This window comes from Thamnophis elegans, chromosome 4 (assembly GCF_009769535.1).
Source record: "Thamnophis elegans isolate rThaEle1 chromosome 4, rThaEle1.pri, whole genome shotgun sequence".
NCBI lineage: Eukaryota > Metazoa > Chordata > Lepidosauria > Squamata > Colubridae > Thamnophis > Thamnophis elegans.
In genome coordinates, this window is record NC_045544.1 from 4,296,261 (window position 1) to 4,316,107 (window position 19,847).

At 39.5% G+C, this 19,847-nt stretch overlaps 2 protein-coding genes across 2 annotated transcripts in view; one reads left to right on the forward strand and one right to left on the reverse strand.

The window, feature by feature from the left end:
- The window catches only part of ANGPT2 (angiopoietin 2), a 49,733-nt gene extending 38,167 nt beyond the window's left edge, over positions 1 to 11,566 (reverse strand). The window contains exon 1 of the mRNA XM_032216570.1: positions 10,803 to 11,566. Within this exon, the coding sequence (XP_032072461.1) occupies positions 10,803 to 11,093 (291 nt within the window). The 5' untranslated portion in view covers positions 11,094 to 11,566. The remainder of the gene's footprint in view (positions 1 to 10,802) is intronic.
- MCPH1 (microcephalin 1) overlaps positions 1 to 19,847 on the forward strand; it is a 120,615-nt gene that overhangs the window by 67,910 nt on the left and 32,858 nt on the right. The window lies entirely within an intron of this gene.

The following is a 19,847-nucleotide window of genomic DNA, read 5'->3' on the forward strand; positions in this document are numbered from 1 at the left end:
AAACGGGGCCTTCCAACATCCACTTCTATTTAGACCAGTGTTTCTCAACCTTGGTGACTTTAAATCCTGTGGACTTCAACTCCCAGAATCCCCCAGCCAGCAAAGCTGGCTGAGGAATTCTGGGAGTTGAAGTCCACAGGACTTAAAGTCGCCAAGGTTGAGAAACACAGATTTAGACTAACTCCATGGTTGCTTCATCATTCAGATACACCAATTCCAATCCACTCCTGGCTAATATCTTCCATTCCCAGGGTTTCCTTCATCTCGTCTTGTGATTTCATCAGGTAACGATACATTTGAATAAAATAAGTCAGACTTGGTTGCTTTCACTTTCAGCATAGAGCTCCAGACAAAATCTACAGTTTCTGTTAAGCATTACCATAACAGGTCTAATAACTATCATATGTATGATACATAATCATTACAATATTAAAGGATTTGAAAGGCTTGGATTTTTTCCCCTTTGCTTAATTTACATCAATTTACAAACCACGGGGGGGGGGGGGATGGGAATAAGCATAATCCAAAATAACTTTTGTAATGGGCATCTTTTAAATAAAAAATAAATATACCTTTTCTTTAAAAAAAACACCACATACTGTACACTTTATTTAACATTTCTGTCTATTCCATTAAATTAAGTTTAACAAATCTTACTGCAAGGCAAAATGTTTATTAATAGTACTGTTTCATTTACTTCTGACTCTACTGATTACTATTACTGTTTAATACCATATATATATATATATATATATATATATATATATATATATATATATATATATATATATATATATATATATCAAGCTAAATAGCTTGAAATAGATCTATACTAGTCTCCCTTTATTTATTTATCAGCACAAATATTATATATATATATATATATATATATATATATAGAGAGAGAGAGAGAGAGAGAGAGAGAGAGATAGTTAGTTAGTTAGTTAGTTAGTTAGTTAGTTAGTTAGTTAGTTAGTTAGTTAGTTAGTTACAGAGTTACAACCCCTGGTATGCCCAAATATAACTCTAACTAGATACCTATCACCCTGGCTTAGCTGATAAGGAGTCGAACTCTGTGACTTAGTGGTTAACACATCTGCCTAAGATGCAATACAGCACAGGTTCGAATCCCAGTAAGGGTATGGCTAGCTGATGAGAGCTAAATAGCTTGAAATAGATCTATACTAGTCTCCTTTTATTTATTTATCAGCACAAATACAACACACACATTATATATATAATCATTTATTCATTCACCACTCCAGTTGCCTCAGCATGTAAAAGACAATTAGAAACATGTTGTTCTACTTTTCTATGCAAGTAGGCAGAACCCATGGAGTTGCTGTATCATAGCACATGTGCTTTCAGAGGGCCAGAAGAATGGCCTTTTTGCTGCAACAGGCAAACCTAGCTATCCCTCTGGAATTCTGATAAAATCATTTTGTGTTTTATTAGAAGAGAAACACATCGTTCCTGGTTATTTATTCATATTTTTGAAAAGGAAAAGCAACATTTAAATCTTCTCAACTTGTAGAAAAAGAAGTATGCCATTCTGAACACAGATGAATGTACCCTGGGAGGCAGACCAATGATTGATTAACCCCAGTAATGTCTGCTTTGATTTGCAGTGGCTTTCCAGGTTCTTCCCTACTTCCTAACTTCTTTAGAAGGAAAACTGAGGTTTAAATATGCAACGAAGTGTGGATGAGGCATGTCTTCTACCTTTATACTGAATTCCTCTCAACTTGTTACTTAATACTTGCCTATTATCTGTCCTTGGCTGCGGCGTTGTTGCCACACTGGAGGGCCGCTCATGTGTCCTTGGCCGAATTGAAAGGAAAACACCAGACAGAATTCCTCGGGATGAGCGAGCTTCGAATGAACATCGAAGGTCTCTTTTATTAGAAAAGTTAGTTACAGCGTCATCAAAAGAAGCGTATCAGAAGGCATATATAATCACACACGGTACAAGTAAACTAATGAAAAGTTCACAGCATTCTACAAATAAACCAAAAGAAAATCACATCATGGCAAAGGGTGGGCAAAGGGGGAATAGAAAGTTACAACCTAGCAGAGGGAGGGGAGACGGGGAATAGAAAGTTACAAGCTGCATGGCATAGGGGGGAGAAGGGGCAGGTGTGGGAATAGTTGGCTCACATAGTTCATGAGGCTGCGTAATGAGTCCTGACCGTTTAGGTCGGAAAGATATTTCTGGTACGATGTCTCTCCATCCCTGTGTGTGTGTGTGTGTGTGTGTGTGTGTGTGTGTGTTTCAGGCAGGCAAAACCCGCCCTGCACACACACACACACACACGGAATGGATTCCAACACTTGGCAAAATATTTTCTGACACTATGTGTAATGAGGATGCTAAGGTTCGATGCCCTCTAACACTTGTTCTAGGCGTAGAGTCTTCTGTACTCCAAAGTCACATAACTCTGCTGATTTAAAAATAGTCATTGATACAGTATGAACAGACTTTATTTGTACCCTCTATCCAGTAAAATAATATGGCAGAGCTTCCAACCGGCCATTCATGACCACTGAATCAATGGGGCCAATAAGATACTATTTGTCTAACTGTTCTACTGGCAGGAAGGAATGGCCAAAAAAGCATTTGCTGCTCTCAAACCCTTTCACTCTTGTCGCTGCCTTCTAAAGAAATGCAGCTACACCTGGAAAATAATATATATATATATATATATATATATATATATATATATATATATATATATATATATATATATATATATATATATATATATATATATATATATATATATAAAATAAATAATAATAAAACTCTAAAAACTCTAAACTCTAAAATCCCATATTCCAAAGATGATAAGAAGCTCCTTAAAGAAAGGGGCAATGTTTATGCCAGCTGCAGCTAATAAGGAAATGGAGGCAATGCCAAATTATTCTCCCACTTGGAGGGCAAATGAACAGATGACTTTGTAGCACCATCCTCCATGAACATAGTGCCAAAAAAAAAAAAGAATCAATCTTCATAGATCCGAGTGAGAGCATACTGATCCACCATAGTATCTCTAGTAATCAGGACAGCAACAAGTGCTTCAGTTGTGGGAAAAGCTTCAATAATACAGATACAGTACCTGCCTTCCAGTCAAAAAAGGCCAGGGATATAAGAGAAGGGCTAAAAAAACCCACTGGTGAGTCAGCTCATTTATAGGCATCATTTATTTATTTGTATTTGTATTTATTAAATTTATAGGCCGCCCAATCCCGCAGGACTCTGGGCGGCTTACAAAGGAAAAGGAAAAAGAAAAAAGGAAAATAAAAAAAATGATTTAAAATTCACAACACACATTCGTTCTACTCAGGGCTGGACCTTTCAATAAGGTCAACAGCCCCAAGCCTGCCGGAACAGCCAGGTTTTAACAGCCTTCCCGAAGGCCATGAGAGTGGGCAAGGTCCGGACCTCTGGGGGTAGCTGGTTCCAAAGGGTCGGAGCAGCCACAGAGAAGGCTCTCCTCCGGGGGCCCGCTAGCCGGCACTGACTGGCTGACGGCGTCCGAAGGAGGCTCACCCTGTGGGATCTTATCGGCCGTTGGGAGGTATGTGGCATTTGCTTGTTAAATTTACTTGCTGCCTATCTCACCATGGGGCTAGTCTAGTTTATAAAAAGGGGGGAAAAGGAAAGGAGTGTAAACAAGACAGAAGTAAAATAATAGAACATTAAATAAACAATGACAAAGGAACACAGAGATAATACTACTGTATATCAGTATGATAACCCCAAAAGAGTAGAGCATAAAGAGGGGGAAGGGAGGTGGAGTCTGCCATCAATCTTGCAATCTTTATACATCATCCAATTCTCATGGCATCTGGCATGTCTGTCTGTCAGGAATTGTGGCACAAAGAAGAAGAAGTAGACCACAAGTCCAAAGCTAAGTTTTTTATCGAAACCCTTCCTGGAAAGGGGTTGCTAACTATTGAGTGAGGTACTAGATCCAGTGCTAATAGAGATCATCAAAAAAAAAGGTCTTGCTTATGTCATATAAGAAAGATGAGTTCAGGGACCACAAAGTAGTCTTTGTCCTACTTTGGACAAACTAGTCTTTTGGAGCCGAAGCAGGATATCTTCCCCTTTTTGTTTGGCAGTTTTTCTCAGAAGTATTCTCCATTTTTTAGTCATTCCCACAAAGAGCTGGAACTAGAAAGAAATTCTGACTATCCAGCATCTCATCAAACAGAGAACTTTCAGAATGAGACTAAGAGCAACAGTAGACCAATTTTGTGGCACTGGTAGACCGTGTCGGAAACATACCTCCATATTTCTATAATTTTCTGCAGTATCGTTTATAATAGCAATCAATTTCAGTTCAGACCCCTTCAGATTGTTCTGGTATTAATCTCTAGAGTGTTTATACCAAAAGTGATGGCTACATTCATAAATAATCTGACAATTCAGGATATGCACATCTGTGCATGCTTTGTTGATCTACCAAAGATCAACACCCAGATCAGAGTTGCCTGGAAAATCACAGCTTTATACTGAGTACTTCATAGACATGTCCTAATAAACACACAAAAGGAAAAAAAACATATTATTTCTTGCAGGACATGTAGAAAAAATTCAGAAGGTAATAAAACTGATCTTCTAGTAAGCCAACATAATTTGTTTTGGGGACAGTGGAAACTGTACCCAAAGGTATTCTTGCAGATTACAGAGAAGTGAGGAACAGTTATAAAACTAACATGCTTATAGAAAATGATGGCTTGCCTAGATTAAATTCGTGGGGATGCATCTATCCCCAAAGCTCACAATGTCTCTTGTTGCTTTCCTAGATTCAAATTGCCACCAGAGCATATCTCCTATCTTCCCGTTGGTGGTTGAGTCCAGTTAATCAGTTTCTATCAGAGGACCAACCAGGTATGGGCCATTATTAGACTGGACTACTGCAACGTGCTCTACATGGGGCAGCCCTTGAAGAGCAGTCGGAGACTTCAGATGGTCCAGAATGCAGCCGCGCGAGCGATCGTGGGTGCACCTCGGTTCACCCACGTAACACCTATCCTCCGCGAGCTGCACTGGCTGCCTATTGGTCTTCGGATACGCTTCAAGGCGCTAGTCGTCACTTATAAAGCCCTTCATGGTATTGGACCTGGGTACTTGAGAGACCGCCTGCTGCCAATTACCTCCAATAGACCGATTAGATCCCACAGATTAGGCCTCCTCCGAATCCCATCCACCAGCCAATGCCGACTGGCGACTACCCGGAGGAGAGCCTTCTCTGTGGCTGCTCCGACCCTCTGGAACGAGCTCCCCGTGGAGATTCGAACCCTCACCACCCTTCAGGCCTTCCGCAAAGCCCTTAAAACCTGGCTGTTCCGACAGGCCTGGGGCTAAAGAGCTTTGCCCCCTTCTCGAATGGTATGGCTGTTGTGTGCTTTTAAATTGTGTATTGTTATGTTCGTCTTTTTTTATCCCCTGTCTGTACCCCCTTCCCCGACTTGAATCGTGAGCCGCCCTGAGTCCCCTTCGGGGAAAAGGGCGGCATATAAATGTAATAAATCCAATCCAATCCAATTATCAGTTCCAGTTAATCTGAGCAGCTCACTTAAGGAATTATTTCAGGTGGTCAAAATCACCTTTTTCCATCAACTGGTTGGTGCTCAGAACAGCATGCTGCATCTGGATGCTCAAGAGCCAAGAAGTTACTGTACAATGGCAAGCAACTTGGCTTGAAACCTCGGCAGAAATCTCCCAACAATAGTTGTAGAATACATAAAGGGATCCACAAGTGTCATAGTCAACTAGTAAGCCAACATAATTTGTTTTGGGGACAGTGGAAACTGTATCCAAAGGTATTTCTGCAGATTACAGAGAAGTGAAGAACACCAGTGATTAACTTATTTGTAGACACACAGCATAGGCAAATGCAGGAGAACTTATCAACGGAAGCCCCATCATCACATTTCCTCCAGTTGTGACATCAGTTAAAATGGCATGCAGAGATCAGTAGGTGAGGAATTAATTCATCCTTGTCATCCTACTATTGACCTCTGATTTTTTGAATGAAGTCAGTAAGGCAGACACCTGCAAATTTGTCAACAAACTCCATCTGCCGTCTAAATAGCAGCCAACATAATTCAATTTTAATTCTCATCTCTAAATACCCAACCATGTCCAAGTTGTATCAGATGGCCGAATAGGATATTCCAAGGATATTGGAAGGAAATGCACCAAGCACAAAACACCAGGCGTTCCATTCTCTTGAATGATACTGTGGCATTCATTTAGATTTGTCCAAATAAGTTGGATAAGTTCTTTTAGTTGTATTACGCATTTTCTAAGCACTAACAGTGAAAATAACACACAAATCTTGCAGCTGAAGGGGAGGTTACCTAGAGGACAGGAAGGAAATTCTGCTTTGGCCCTACCTGCTGTCCTGGCAAGTTCATTGTCTAGTGACCCAAAGGCCACTTTGCAGTAAATCCAACTACCATTTAACTGAAAACACTTATAAATCAGTACAATATTTTTAGGATTCGGGAATCCACAAGAAAAAAAATGCTATGAAACTATTGAGAGACATCTAGACAATATTGCCAATTAACCCTAGTAAGAATATTGCATGTTCGGCTCCATACGGTTGCATCCCAACAATATGACTGAAGCAACAAGCTAGCAGTTGTTCAGCCTGTTTTCTAAAGTATGTGTTGATCTCCCAGAATGTTAACCTTGGTAATCAAATAAACGCCACATGCCTGTTATTCCTCATGTACAAACTATGAATGAAAGTTAAAGCAGGTCTCACGGTCTCCTTAGATGTTGTTTCTCTCTGAGAAAGATCTTTAGAACATTCTTGCAAATACTTCAGTGCAATTGGCAGAATAATCATAAATAAAAACTAGTATAGCTCACAAGTTGCCAGGATTACTGCCAGGTCAATTGTGCATTATGGAGATAAAGTGAACTTTAAAAACAAGTAGAATCTTCTACAAATCAGCAGAATTCTGTTAAATTCACTAACATGCTCTGAGCTGAATCTATGCTTAAATGCTAGCAAAACTGAATCCCCAACATCATACCTGCTGCTAATCTACCAATATCCATATATTCAGTATAGACATTTGCAGTGTGGAAAACTAGGTATTTGAAGTACCTGTGTGAAAACTTGGGTGATCCAGAACCCTGCATGATCAAATGGCTGGTTCACTGATTATACAGACATCAGAGATAAGGCAAGTTAGCACATGTGAAATCAGCAGTGGAAATAAGCAGTATGAAAAATTTCCATATACTTCGTTACTATTTCAGTCTAATGAGTGGGTTAAATATCTGACTAACATATGGAGTTAACCAATTAAACCATTCAATAAATAAAATGCTAGCCAGTTCAATCAGGATAGGTACAGCATAAAATCTGTAGGTTTCATCTATGTGAGAGATCTTCAAATGTTGTTTTTCCACCCTGTAACTATAGACGAATAAAATATAAAATGGTTCTTATGCAGGATGGATGGATGGATGGATGGATGGATGGATGGATGGATGGATGGATGGATGGATAGATAGGCAGGCAAGCTGGCTGGCTCTTATGCCTGGGCATAATCTTGGATTATTATTTTTTCACGATTCATTGAAGTGTAACTATTTCCATTGATGACTTCAAAATCCTACCATGGAACACTTTTGCTACCAAGTCATTGGAGCTATCTACTCTCCTATCTAATAGGTTAAACTGTTTCTACTCTCCTATCTAATAGGTTAAACTGTTTCTACTCTCCTATCTAATAGGTTAAACTGTTTCTGCAAAATTGGATCTGGTACCTGCTTGCAGAATATTTATTACATATAGAATATTTATTAAATATAAAAGATTCCCTAGTTTTCTATTTCTAGTACCTAATATAACTTGTCCGGGGGATGGTAAAGAACATTGTCCATGGGGTCACAATGGGTCGGACACGACTTCTCAACTAACAAAAAACAAAAACAATATAGCTTGCAACTGAGTTCAGAAATGGAATTATATTATCTGGTTAACTGTTTTAGACGTTCATTAATCAGTTGTTATTATTTAACCTACACCAGAGATTCTCAAACTTTGCAATACCACAGCCCCTAAAATGAACAATGAATTTTGGATAACTACCTTTCATCTTTAAATAAAACTGATGATTTAATTGGGGTTAGGATTGGGAAACAGGTAAATATTATATACCATTTAATTTTAACATTAAATTTTAACCTAGATACAGTTAAGTATAAAATTTTAATATTCTTTGGCAAAATTGGTGAGGCTAATACAGAAATTCCAGGATTTTTACTTTAAAAAAAGTATGGTACAGAGGATTAGAAGCCCCATATATTTTATCTTTATCCCAAAATGAGATTTGTTGAAATATATTGTGAGCTAGTTTTTAGTTTTAATAAGATATCAGAAACATTAGTACTTTTTGGCAAGATCTCAAAAGAGGCTACACACATTTGTACTAATAATAGTAATCTCATTTTAACTGTAAGAACATGAGTGCGCGATTGTAGTTTTCCAGGAACTTGTGAAATGTTAATTTTCTGTTAGTATCCAGGATGTAGCTTTGACATTGTCCAGCTTTCTATTGTAATGCAAGCATAGTGAATTCAGTCTCTTCCATTCAGACAGTTCACTGTCCATTCAGAAACATAACACTTCCTTTTGATGATTGATTCAAGATGGGAAATGCAATACCGCCTGATGATGCGGGCAACATTAGGAGCAAAACTGTTATAGATAATTGATGTTAGAAAGAATTCAATGTAGACAGTAGTAAAAAGTGCTTGTTCTCCCAATACAAAACTAATGTTTACAAAAGCAGGAAGAAATCTACATTAATCAGATTTTCTGGAATAGAAGTGTTGATTTTAAATGTACGTACTAGAGATCAGAAGGTTGCAAAAGGCTAAGTTAAACAAATATAAAGCTAAAAAATTGTGAGAACTGAATGTCAGAAATGGAAAGGTGGCTCTCCAAATGTAGGACTGTAGTTCTCATGGCTTTGCTAAGTTTACTGGCCATAAATAATTTCAGAGAGATTTACAAGCGAAAAGCAAAGATAATGGAAGCTAAATCCAAATAGTTTTAATCCAGTTTTTTTTGTTCAGCTGACAAATGCACTGTGAGAATGTTGAATGTAACCCAGAATTTCCTTGGTGTTTTTTTTTTTAAGATTTATGTTGTTAGACCACATTTGAAATTAACATTAGTATTTAAAAATGAAGCCTAAAAATAATGTACATTAGTCTGCTTTTTTAACCAAACGGTGCTGATCTCTGCCATTTCCACTATACTGTACTGTATCTACCATACAGCTTATGGTACAATCAAAATGCTCAGTTGCTTAGGAATATATCTCATTCATTGCAATGGGATTCCTCCCGAGTATAGGAGGAGACTATTAAATAAACAACCCGCAACACTTTAATGCTTAATTATTACACATCATTAAATATCAGTGTTGCCATTCAGTTATATTTTCACATCACACAGTAGTCAGCTGATTTGACAAGACATGAAGAATTCAGTTCCTGTATGCACGTTGACTACAGCAGCTATCAATTGCCATTCACAGTTCAAACAGACACCGTTAGACATTAAATTAAATGATGTGTGATGCTTTTACAGTATTGTACGGTGTAGCTACAGATTTCTATATAACATATGAAGAAATGTACTCTAATAAAACAGCAAATTAGAATTCTTATTAAACTTTCTGCGGAATGACACCTAAGTAGTGTCTAGTTTTGAAAAAATTCTGACTCCTTTTTTTTAAAATTAAAGCACATGGGATATCATGTGACCACACATTTTTATTTAGGTTGACATCAGTGCCTACCTGGGAGTAAACCTCGCTGTAAAACAGACATCTTCAGTATTAGTCATATAATTATTACATTTTTTTTTATGCAGGAACCTTGTTCTTACATCTATTTTATTATGCATACTTCACATTTTCCCTGCATTCAACCAGACGAGTTACTGGCATAAAAATATAGCCTGAGAAAATGTAATTTCTCACTACGCAATGTTATTTCACCAAAAAGAAGAATATAGTTCAATGTTCAGTAAGTATCCCTTGAAAAGGGATCGTCTTTTGCTTAAGTTACTTGTCAAGCATAGGAAATTAAAACGTCGCTGTCAGATTACGTAGTTCATAGACCTGTTATTCCACAACATGGTCAATGATATTCATATTTTGGACATTATGACCCAAAAAGTTTTTGAACCTCAGATAGGGAAGTTACATGTCTTGCTTTTTAACCCCATATACCCAGTTGATTTTCATTCCTTACAACTGGTGCACAGGTAGAAGTACTGCGCTTTCACTTCACATCAGTGGGGATTGCATGCTGATTTTTCACTACATGAGATAGCTTTTAATAGGTTTTCCATTTGCAACCTGCTTATAATCCAAATCTAATTTAACCGGGACTAAATTTTGAATGGAACCGAATATCTGAAAATGTGATGCCAGATATAACTCAGGGGCATGGAGGTATGCAGATACCCACACGTGCAACAAGGCTTCTATCAGAGCTTTTTAAAAATATATATATATATATATAACATTTTAAAATATATTATTCGATGAATGACTCTGTGCAGGAAATAAGCTTCCTCACTCTGCATTCTTTTTCCTTATGCCTGTGACAACATGCAATGTTATTAACTGTTGGCAAAGTTGCTCACTAAGAATATCCGAATACTTTGCCCTGAAATATAACAGAAAAGCCCATTAGTGCTCTTCAACGTGAGCTTCTACACAGGGCAGAAAAGATCATTCTTTGTTACCTTCATCAGCCACTGAGTGTTGTTTTCCAGCATATTTTCCAGCAGCTGAAGCCTCTGGATGGAATCATCGTACTCCAACGGGGCATCTCTTTGCACAGCGTTGGAGACATACGAGGAAGTGGAGGAAGACCGGCAATTGTCCATCTCGGGCAGAAGGAAAGTGTAGCTGCACAGTCCATGCTGGACTTGGTATTGCTTCTTGCCTAGAGTCTCCAGGCTTCTCCTAAAGGAATTGTAGCCTGCTATTAGAACAAGATTACAGCTCAAGAGAAAACAAAGAGGCACTTTCATCTTCTCCTTGGTAAGTGGGGGAGAAAAAGAATCAGCCGGCTGAACTTTGTCAAAGATCCAGATGGATCCAGAGAGTCTCTTTGAACAGTCAAATCAGCACCCCGGTGACATGTGCAAAGACAGGCGAAGGGCTTTCTTCCTGCGTTCCCCCACCCCGAGCGTGGCTGAAAGCAAACTGTCACGGGCAGATTTCTCTTTTCCTCAGCTGTTGCTCGATCTGTGCTCCATTTTCAGGTGTTGTGTTTTCATTTTTTTTCCACGCAGAGATATAGATTTTACAAAGATGTTGTAGGTACACCAGCAGTCCGCTGTTCTCCTCTTCAGAAGTGCTCCTCAGACAGCTTCAGGAGGCATGGGCAGCTACAAACACTCCTCTCTCTGCGGGTCTGTGTTATCTTTCTGCTGAGGACTGCTTTGGAAGGCAGCATGACGGTTCAGAGCATGCTGTTTTATTCCTGTCCTGAGTGGCAGGAAATCTGTCCAGGGGGAACAGGGGATCAGCTGCAAAGGGCAGTGTAAACTTCCTCAGTCAAGGGTCTGCGACATCTTTCACAGACCCCGAGACGTAACGCAACCCTTCTCTTAATGTAGGGCGTGTTTTACAGCGAGAAGACAACCATGCTTTTCGATACTTTAGAAGCAGTCACATAACATTCCTTTCTGTCTGGTTTGGGAAGATGGGAAAAAAATCCCCTTGAGTTTCATCCTGCCGACATTGTGGGATTTCCTTAACATTTTGTGTAAATGGAATCCTTCTTTCCGACAAGAGCAGACTTCCCTTTAGCTGTGGAAGAGAATTGGATGAATATTTGACCTAGCATATTAAGAAACCATTTACTGCTTTTAAGAGGTCAGTATATAGAACGCTGAGAGTTAATTTTAGGAGAAACGAACCATATGCTGAAGATCTCCCTTGTTTCTTCCAATTCCCCTCCTCCCCATCTCTTATAAAGGCAACTCACGAAGGCCTATTTATGTAGAGATCCTATATTTCAAATATGTATTCATTCGTTCATCCAATCAATCAATTTCTTCAGCCATCCAAAGCTTTCTTAAAGAAAGTCTCTGGGGCAGCTTACAATTCACAAAAATAGATTACAATTAAAATATCAAAAACATTTTAAAACAGTAAAAACACCGAAAACATCCAGGTTAAATATACATAGCAGCCAAGATACTTAACCAGTTAGCTATAGAACCAGGAAATGGTTCTTCACACATTCAACAATCCAGGCGTGGGAACATAACCAGGTTTTTAGAGCTTTACAAAAGATTTGGGACCAGTCTAATCTCTGAAGGGAAGATGTTCCATAGAGCAGAGGTTATTGCCAAAAACCCTGTCTTCTCATTCCCATCTGCCAACCTTCTGGCTGATGGGATCTGTCAACATCTGTCAAGTTGGTTGGGTAGAGACCTTTGTAAAAAGGTGATTCCCCAGGTACCCTGGTCACCAACCATGTGGGCATCCCAGATACTAACAGACGCTTTAGGATTTCTCTCTTCAGCCGCGCTCCAAATCCTCCGTGCCCCTTTCCCCTCTCTCCTTCTAATGCCTTAAATAAATAAAAAATCAAGTGAAAGGTTACCATAGGGTTACAAATTACATTATTTATAACATTCCATACGCTTCTGTCTCTTTTTTTCCTTCTAAACTTTTCCCTAAAATTAATATGATGTAGAAGCTGTTAGAACTGATTGTCTTCCTCCACTTCCTCTTGCATATTTTAGTAAAAAAATGTTTTAGAAGAAATATAGAAAAAAGTCAGACTTTCTTTTCTTTACCATCTTGCTCACTTGGATATCCTCCGTAGCCTTTGGGGCTATAATTTCCAGAATTCTTAAGTCAGCATTAACCTAACCAGATGTATCACCTTCAATAACTTCTGATTCTTAGGGCAAGCTTTCTAAATCTCAATCACTCTTCAGATGTACGGTGTTGCCTTTAACTTCCAGAAACTCCTCTGACGGCATGATTATTGCTAAAAATTCTGGTAGGTTGAATCAATATATTTGGGAACTACCAAGGTCTGGGAAGGCTTCCTCAGAGTATTTTGGAATTCCACCTCAGACATCAATATCTCTTGACTTCATGCATCGTATTATTTAGGATAAGGTTTGAGCCGTAATACATACTGTATACAAAAATTACAAAAGACTTTTCTAAGACTCTTTTTCGTCCTTAACAAAAATAACAAAAATCTGGAACGGAAAGAGGGAATGACTTATATGGCCCATTGACATACTTTCAGAAATATTTAAAAGTTCCTAGTTTGTAGTGTTAATAAAATGGGATTGTAATATATATATGAGGAAGTGGTGGGATCAGCACACCAAGCCTGCTCCCAGAATCCTTGTGTGTGATGCCTGTATTTCTGCATTGCAGAATTTCTAATCAGAGTTGGAAGATCCTAAATATGTTCAGTTGAATTCATTTCAATTTCTTCAGATCTTCCCATTGATCCCTAGAGGTATGCTGAAAGGAAGGGAAGGGAAGAAGCAGTATGTCTATGCCTTTGAACCTGAAGAGATGTAGACATCTCTTCTGCATATGTTTATTCAAATCCTTCTTCAGTGATGCCCATTCCTGAGCATATTCCTGGGCAAGCTTGTACATAAGTAATTCCTATCTTTGTGAGCAACCTAATAAAATTGCATAATTTGATAAAGGATGGTTGGAAGCTGTCTTCCCTTTTAGCCAATAGTTGGGCTGTAGTGGAAGATTACAGGGAGGTGTATTTTATTACAAACATTTTTTGACTAGTCATCAATTTAACTGTATTAATTGTTGCTCAGTTATTCAATCGCTTCTACTTTTCATGACATGATAGATACTGTACCATGATCCATGGTGGCACAGTGGTTAGAATGGAGTACTTCAGGGCGCTGACTGTTGGCTGTCTGCAGTTTGGCAGTTCGAGTCTCACCAGCTCAAGGTTGACTCAGCCTTCCATCCTTCCAAGGTTCTTAAAATGAGGACGTTGGGGACGGTTCACCAACAAAAGGGCGAAGGACAAAACCGCGCCCGACTAAACCGCGGTGACAAAACCGCGTGTTCTAAAGCGCTCCGACGAATGAGCCTGAATCGCGCCGACAACAGCACGGTGACAGAAGCGCGCTATAAAACTAAACCTAAACCTAACCCTAAATGTAACGCTAACCCTAACCCTAAACGTAACTCTAACCCTAAACCTAATCCTTACCTTAACTTAAATCGCCCTTCTGCCGACGCACTGTTGTAAATCGCCCTTCTGTCGATGCGCTGTTGTCGACGTGCTGTTGTCGGCGCATTGATGACATCACGGTTTTAGCGACACGGTTTAGTTGGGCGCAGTTTTGTCATTTGCCCTTTTGTCAGGTCACGGTTGGGGACAATAGGCTAACTCTATAAACTGCTTAGAGAGGGCTGTAAAGCACTGTGAAGTGATATATAAGTCTAATTGCTATTACTATTGCTATTTGCAATCTGTCAGTAATTGCTGTTTTGCAAGCCTGCAAGCTCAAGTTTGTGACATTAGTGATAGTCTGTAGATGCCTCTTCTATTACCTTTGATGTTTGTAGGCACCCGGTTCTTCTGCCCTGAATCTTGTGCATTGTGTCATATTTCTCCAGTAAATTGATTCTCCTTCACTTTCTCCCAGACAACTTCCCTTGGAGTTCCGTCTAAATAGCAATAGCAATAGCAGTTAGACTTATATACCGTTTCATAGGGCTTTCAGCCCTCTCTAAGCGGTTTACAGAGTCAGCATATCGCCCCCACAATCTGGGTCCTCATTTTACCCACCTCGGAAGGATGGAAGGTTGATTCAACCTTGAGCCGGTGAGATTTGAACCGCCGAACTGCAGATAGCAGTCAGCTGAAGTGACCTGCAGTACTGCACTCTACCTACTGCGCCACCTCGGCTCTTAAAGACTAGAAGCCTTGCTTACCCCCTCCCAATCCAACCCAAGGGCAGCCCTAACAAGAGAAATGGAACCTACAGGAACCTCAATGTTTCATCCTCAATCAACCTGATGACCTTAACATCTCCTTAACAAGGGACTCCCCCAGTTCTTTGCCTAACAATAGAAATAACTCCAGATATGTCAATGAGGACCTGCCTACCTTCCCCCAAATTGGGCAACAAATAGGATTGCCAAGAAACATAGGATTAAGTTTGATTGCAATGGATACTTCTGAAGTGTGTGGTAAAACAGAAGAGGAGCGGTAATGAAGGAATGCGGGATGAATGTGGATTGAATTCAGAATTGGATGAGTAGTAGGAAAAATATCTTGCAGTGGTGTGTCATATAGGGAGAATTAATGAGGGCTGAATCACAAAACAAATATATAATGAGGAAAGGAAATGGTGTGAGAGCTTAACAAAGACCAAAAGACGTGGTCGGAGGAATTGATGAGATTGCTATTAGGAGAAAGGTGAAAAGTTTAAAGACCAAAGAGGTAACACATGAAGCAGAGTTTGAGTGTGATGGAAGCAAGAGTGATTTGCAAGGTAGAAAAGTATGATGAGGTACACTGAACATGGTGCTCACCTGAGCTTGGTTTGACTATATATATATATTTTCCTTTTTAATTGTTCATTTAATTGAATATCCTGGACACCTTTTCTATACTTTGCATATTCTCTCTGTCTCTCTCTCTCTCAGCAGCAATCAAAAAATGTTCCAATAATGCTACCGTAGTTTAGACCAGTGGTCTCCAACCTTGAGAACTTTAAGACCTGTGGACAAAGCAAAGCTGGCTGAGGAACTCTGGGAGTTGAAGTCCACAAGTCTTAAAGTTGCCAAGGTTGGAGACCACTGGTTTAGACAACATACTCCATTAAGCATACTTTGGTTGGCCAACTATATTAAATTTTCTGCTAATAACTATACTTTCTTGAATTTGTTACACTAATTGGATCTTGGCCTCCAGAACAGTTGCTTTCTCACTGGTGTCATTATTGAATGATTGAAGGAAGGAGAATAGTTGAAATCTCCCACATAGCCCTAGAATACAGTTTAACCACAGGAGCCGCTGTGGTGAAATTGGTACAGTCAGAAGATAAATTCTTTGCCATAGTCTCCATGCTCTAAAATGTACTTCTTCGCCCACACTGCTAGGAAGTCTCCTAAGATTCCACCTCTCCAAATTATTATGAGCCAATATGCCACTGATAAACCCACATAATGATCCTTGTAAGTTTAATTTCTGCAGTGTTTGCATAATCGCTAAATAATTGACTCGGGTGTTTTGCTTGGCATCCAAAATAAGCTTGATTACTTATTATTACGGTAAAAGTACAAATAGTCCTTGTTACCCATGGGTTCACACGCTCGTGGTTGCTTGTAAAGAGACTGCTCCGAAAAATATTAAATGATCGGTTTTGCCATTTATTGTAGTTTTAAATATTGGCTTTTGTTTTTTTTTAACTGTGGACAAAATGGAGGAAGGGTTTTTGTCCATAAATTAGGGTGGGTTTTTTTACTATCATTATGCATAGTTTCATTGTGAAACACTGGGGTCTATTGTATTGTATTGTATTGTATTTAATAGATTTATAGGCCACCCAATCCCGGAGGAGAAACAAATCTTACAAATAAAGAATTAAAAAAAAAACAGAGAAGATAGATTAAAACCTCATCATGCACCCAATATGGTCAGGGCTGGACCTTAGTCCTGAGGTCAACAGCCCCAGGCCTGCCAGAATAGCCAGGTTTTGATAGCCTTTCGGAAGGCCATGAGAGTGGGTAGGGTCCGGATCTCTGGGGGTAGTTCATTCCATAGGGTCGGAGCGGCTACAGAGAAGGCCCTCCTCCCGGGAGCCGCCAGCCGACATTGTCTGGCTAACGGCACCTGGAGAAGGCCCACCCTGTGTGATCTTATCGGCCGTTGGGAGGTATGCGGCAGAAGGCGGTCTCGCAGGTATCCGGGTCCTAGGCCATGTAGGGCTTTAAAGGTAATGACCAGCACCTTGAATCGTGTTTGGAGACCAATAGGAAGCCAGTGCAGCTCACGGAGAATAGGTGTAACGTGGGTGTATCTTGGTATACCCAGTATCGCTCGCGCAGCTGCGTTCTGGACTAGTTGTAGTCTCCGAACAGTTTTCAGGGGCAACCCCATGTAGAGCGCATTACAGTAGTCAAGTCTTGAGGTGACGAGGGCGTGAGTGACCGTTTGAAGTGCCTCCCGATCCGGCAGTCCCCTGCTCTCTTAGCCTTTTTGAAAAGCAATGAAAACCTGGTTCTTCCTTGCAAGGGAAATATGCCTGAAGCCTAGGAAAATTGTTGGATATGAGGGGATATTTGGGGGATAGGAGTTTTTATGCTGGTTTTTATACTTTTTAATTGCTTTAGGGTTGAAAGCCATCCGGGGTTATGAATATGTCAGATGGGTGGATATGTTATGTTACGTTTCATTATTATTATTTAATAAAAATATTATTTAATAAAAATATTATTTAGAATCATGAGGCAGGAGTGGAACCCACATAAACAGTGCCCGCTCTTATTTCTCTGTGAAGAAACCTCATGAACAGAAATCATCCAAGAAATGTTCATTATGCCATTAATGCATTAAATAAAATTACATTTATTTGCATGGAAGCTTTCTTACTGATCTACAGAAATATTATACTGTATGCATATATAGCTATTACTTGCTTCTTTTTAAAATATATCTTATCTCTGAAAGCTCATACAGCAAATGAGTAGCTGTTTTCGGGAATGCTGGTGGTATCTTCCAGCATTTAGAATTTATCTTTATAAAAATACTAGGGCTTTACACATTTTTCAAAGAATTTGAAAAGTAGTGACTTGGACCTCCCACAAGCACAGCACGGTACTTTTCCACACTTTATTAAAATAATATGACATTTTAGAGCTGAAGATATTGTTATTTGAAGGAGTCAACTTATTAAAGTTAATGCAACTTTTAAGGAATAGGAGAGAATTACTGTAGCACTTCATCCAAATCGTTTTTGAAGCAGACTTAGCCTCATAAAGAGGTTATCACTTTTCTTGTTTCCCTCAGTTCATGAGATAGAGGTATAAATGGCTAATATTTTGGACATTCAAATGAATATACTGTTTGTAGAATATCTGCAGTGGATACGGAATTCTATTTTTGCTTATGATTGTGCTCAGATCCCATGAGTAGGGATGCAGATGGAGAAATGAAAGAACATTTAGCTATGAATGCTTACGGAAGAATGCTGCTCATTTAATGTCTATATATGCATAGAAACTGATTAGAAGAGAATATTTGTTGTTCAGGGTTGAACTGTGGAGTCCTTGGTGCTCTCTGATTTTGACTGTTTTCTTGCAGATGTTTCGTTACTCAACTAAGTAACATCTTCAGTGCTGGCATTGTAGCTAGGTAGCACTGAAAATGCTCTCGAGTTGGGTAATGAAATGTCTGCAAGAAAACATCTAAGTTCAGAGAACGCCAAGTACTCCCCAAACTGATTAGAGCCTGGATGTGATTTCTTATGCCACTATCCACACATTACAAAGTGGTAATTAAGATATTCATGCAGAGGCAATGGAGCGGTTTCCCAAATAGATGCTTTCTGATGATGCTTATTTAAAGATATCCTTATTTAAAAGGTAATCTGATCACCAGAAATAAGAGCAATGACAAACCACACAGGCATTCTGAATTTAAACCTACTGCACGGAAAGAATCTTCTGAAAGGCCACTGATTGTAAGATGTTGAAACAAAATAGGTTTGTCTAAAGTCTGGAACTTCATTGCTAATTTTAAAGTTAGCTAGCACGTAACGTTGGTAGCAGCAGGAGTAACTTCTTAACATCAGAGGACGGGTCTGTCAACATCATTTCCCTGTTATTTTAGCCAGACACCCCTGCCACAGGAAAGAGCCAGCACCCACAGACAGTCTATTCTGTGTACTAAAAGACGGAATCTTCTCCCCAGGGACCAATTTAAGATAGCCCATTTTGTGTTCAAAGTACAGATTAGAATTTATTCCTTTTTCGGAAGAAGAAAAGAAAGTATTTACTCAGCATGCCTGTCTTACAAAATTTGGAAAAATCTTTGAAAAAACTGGATCTCTCCCCCTCCCCACCAGCACTAGGCCAACCTGGTACATGACCTGTTTTACTGGGTAGGATATGAGTTGCTTCTTGTAGAGTGGGTGTTATTGAGTTGTCTTAATAGTTTGAAGCCTGTGTTAGCATTTGCAGTGATAGTCACTAGCTTTAAGAGGCAAATGTAATCCAGTAAGCAAATTCCTATTCCTTTTAAAGTGTGGGCCCCTGCCATAAGAGCCGAGGTGGTGCAGTGGGTAGGGTGCAGTACTGCAGGCGCCTTCAGCTGACTGTTGTCTGCAGTTCGGCGGTTCAAATCTCACTGGCTCAAAGGTTGACTCAGCCTTCCATCCTTCCGATGTGGGTGAAATGAGGACCCAGACTGTGGGGGCGATATGCTGGCTCTGTAAACCGCTTAGAGAGGGCTGAAAGCCCTATGAAGCGGTATATAAGTCTAACTGCTATTGCTATTGCTCTTTTGAAGCCATTCACCATCACTGTAGAGGCCCTTAGTCAAATGCCAGGAGGTCCAGGGTGAGTAAGGAAATAAGGACATAAGGAAACGGAAGGAAATAAGGAAATAAGATGAAAAGTACAGTTTTCCAGATGTATTGCAAGCAATCGATGTTCTTTCCTCGGAGTATTGATGATGTTATCCATTCAGTCATGTATGACTCTTGGTGACTTTGTGGCGTGGTCTCTCCACATCTTCCAATCTTTGCACTACT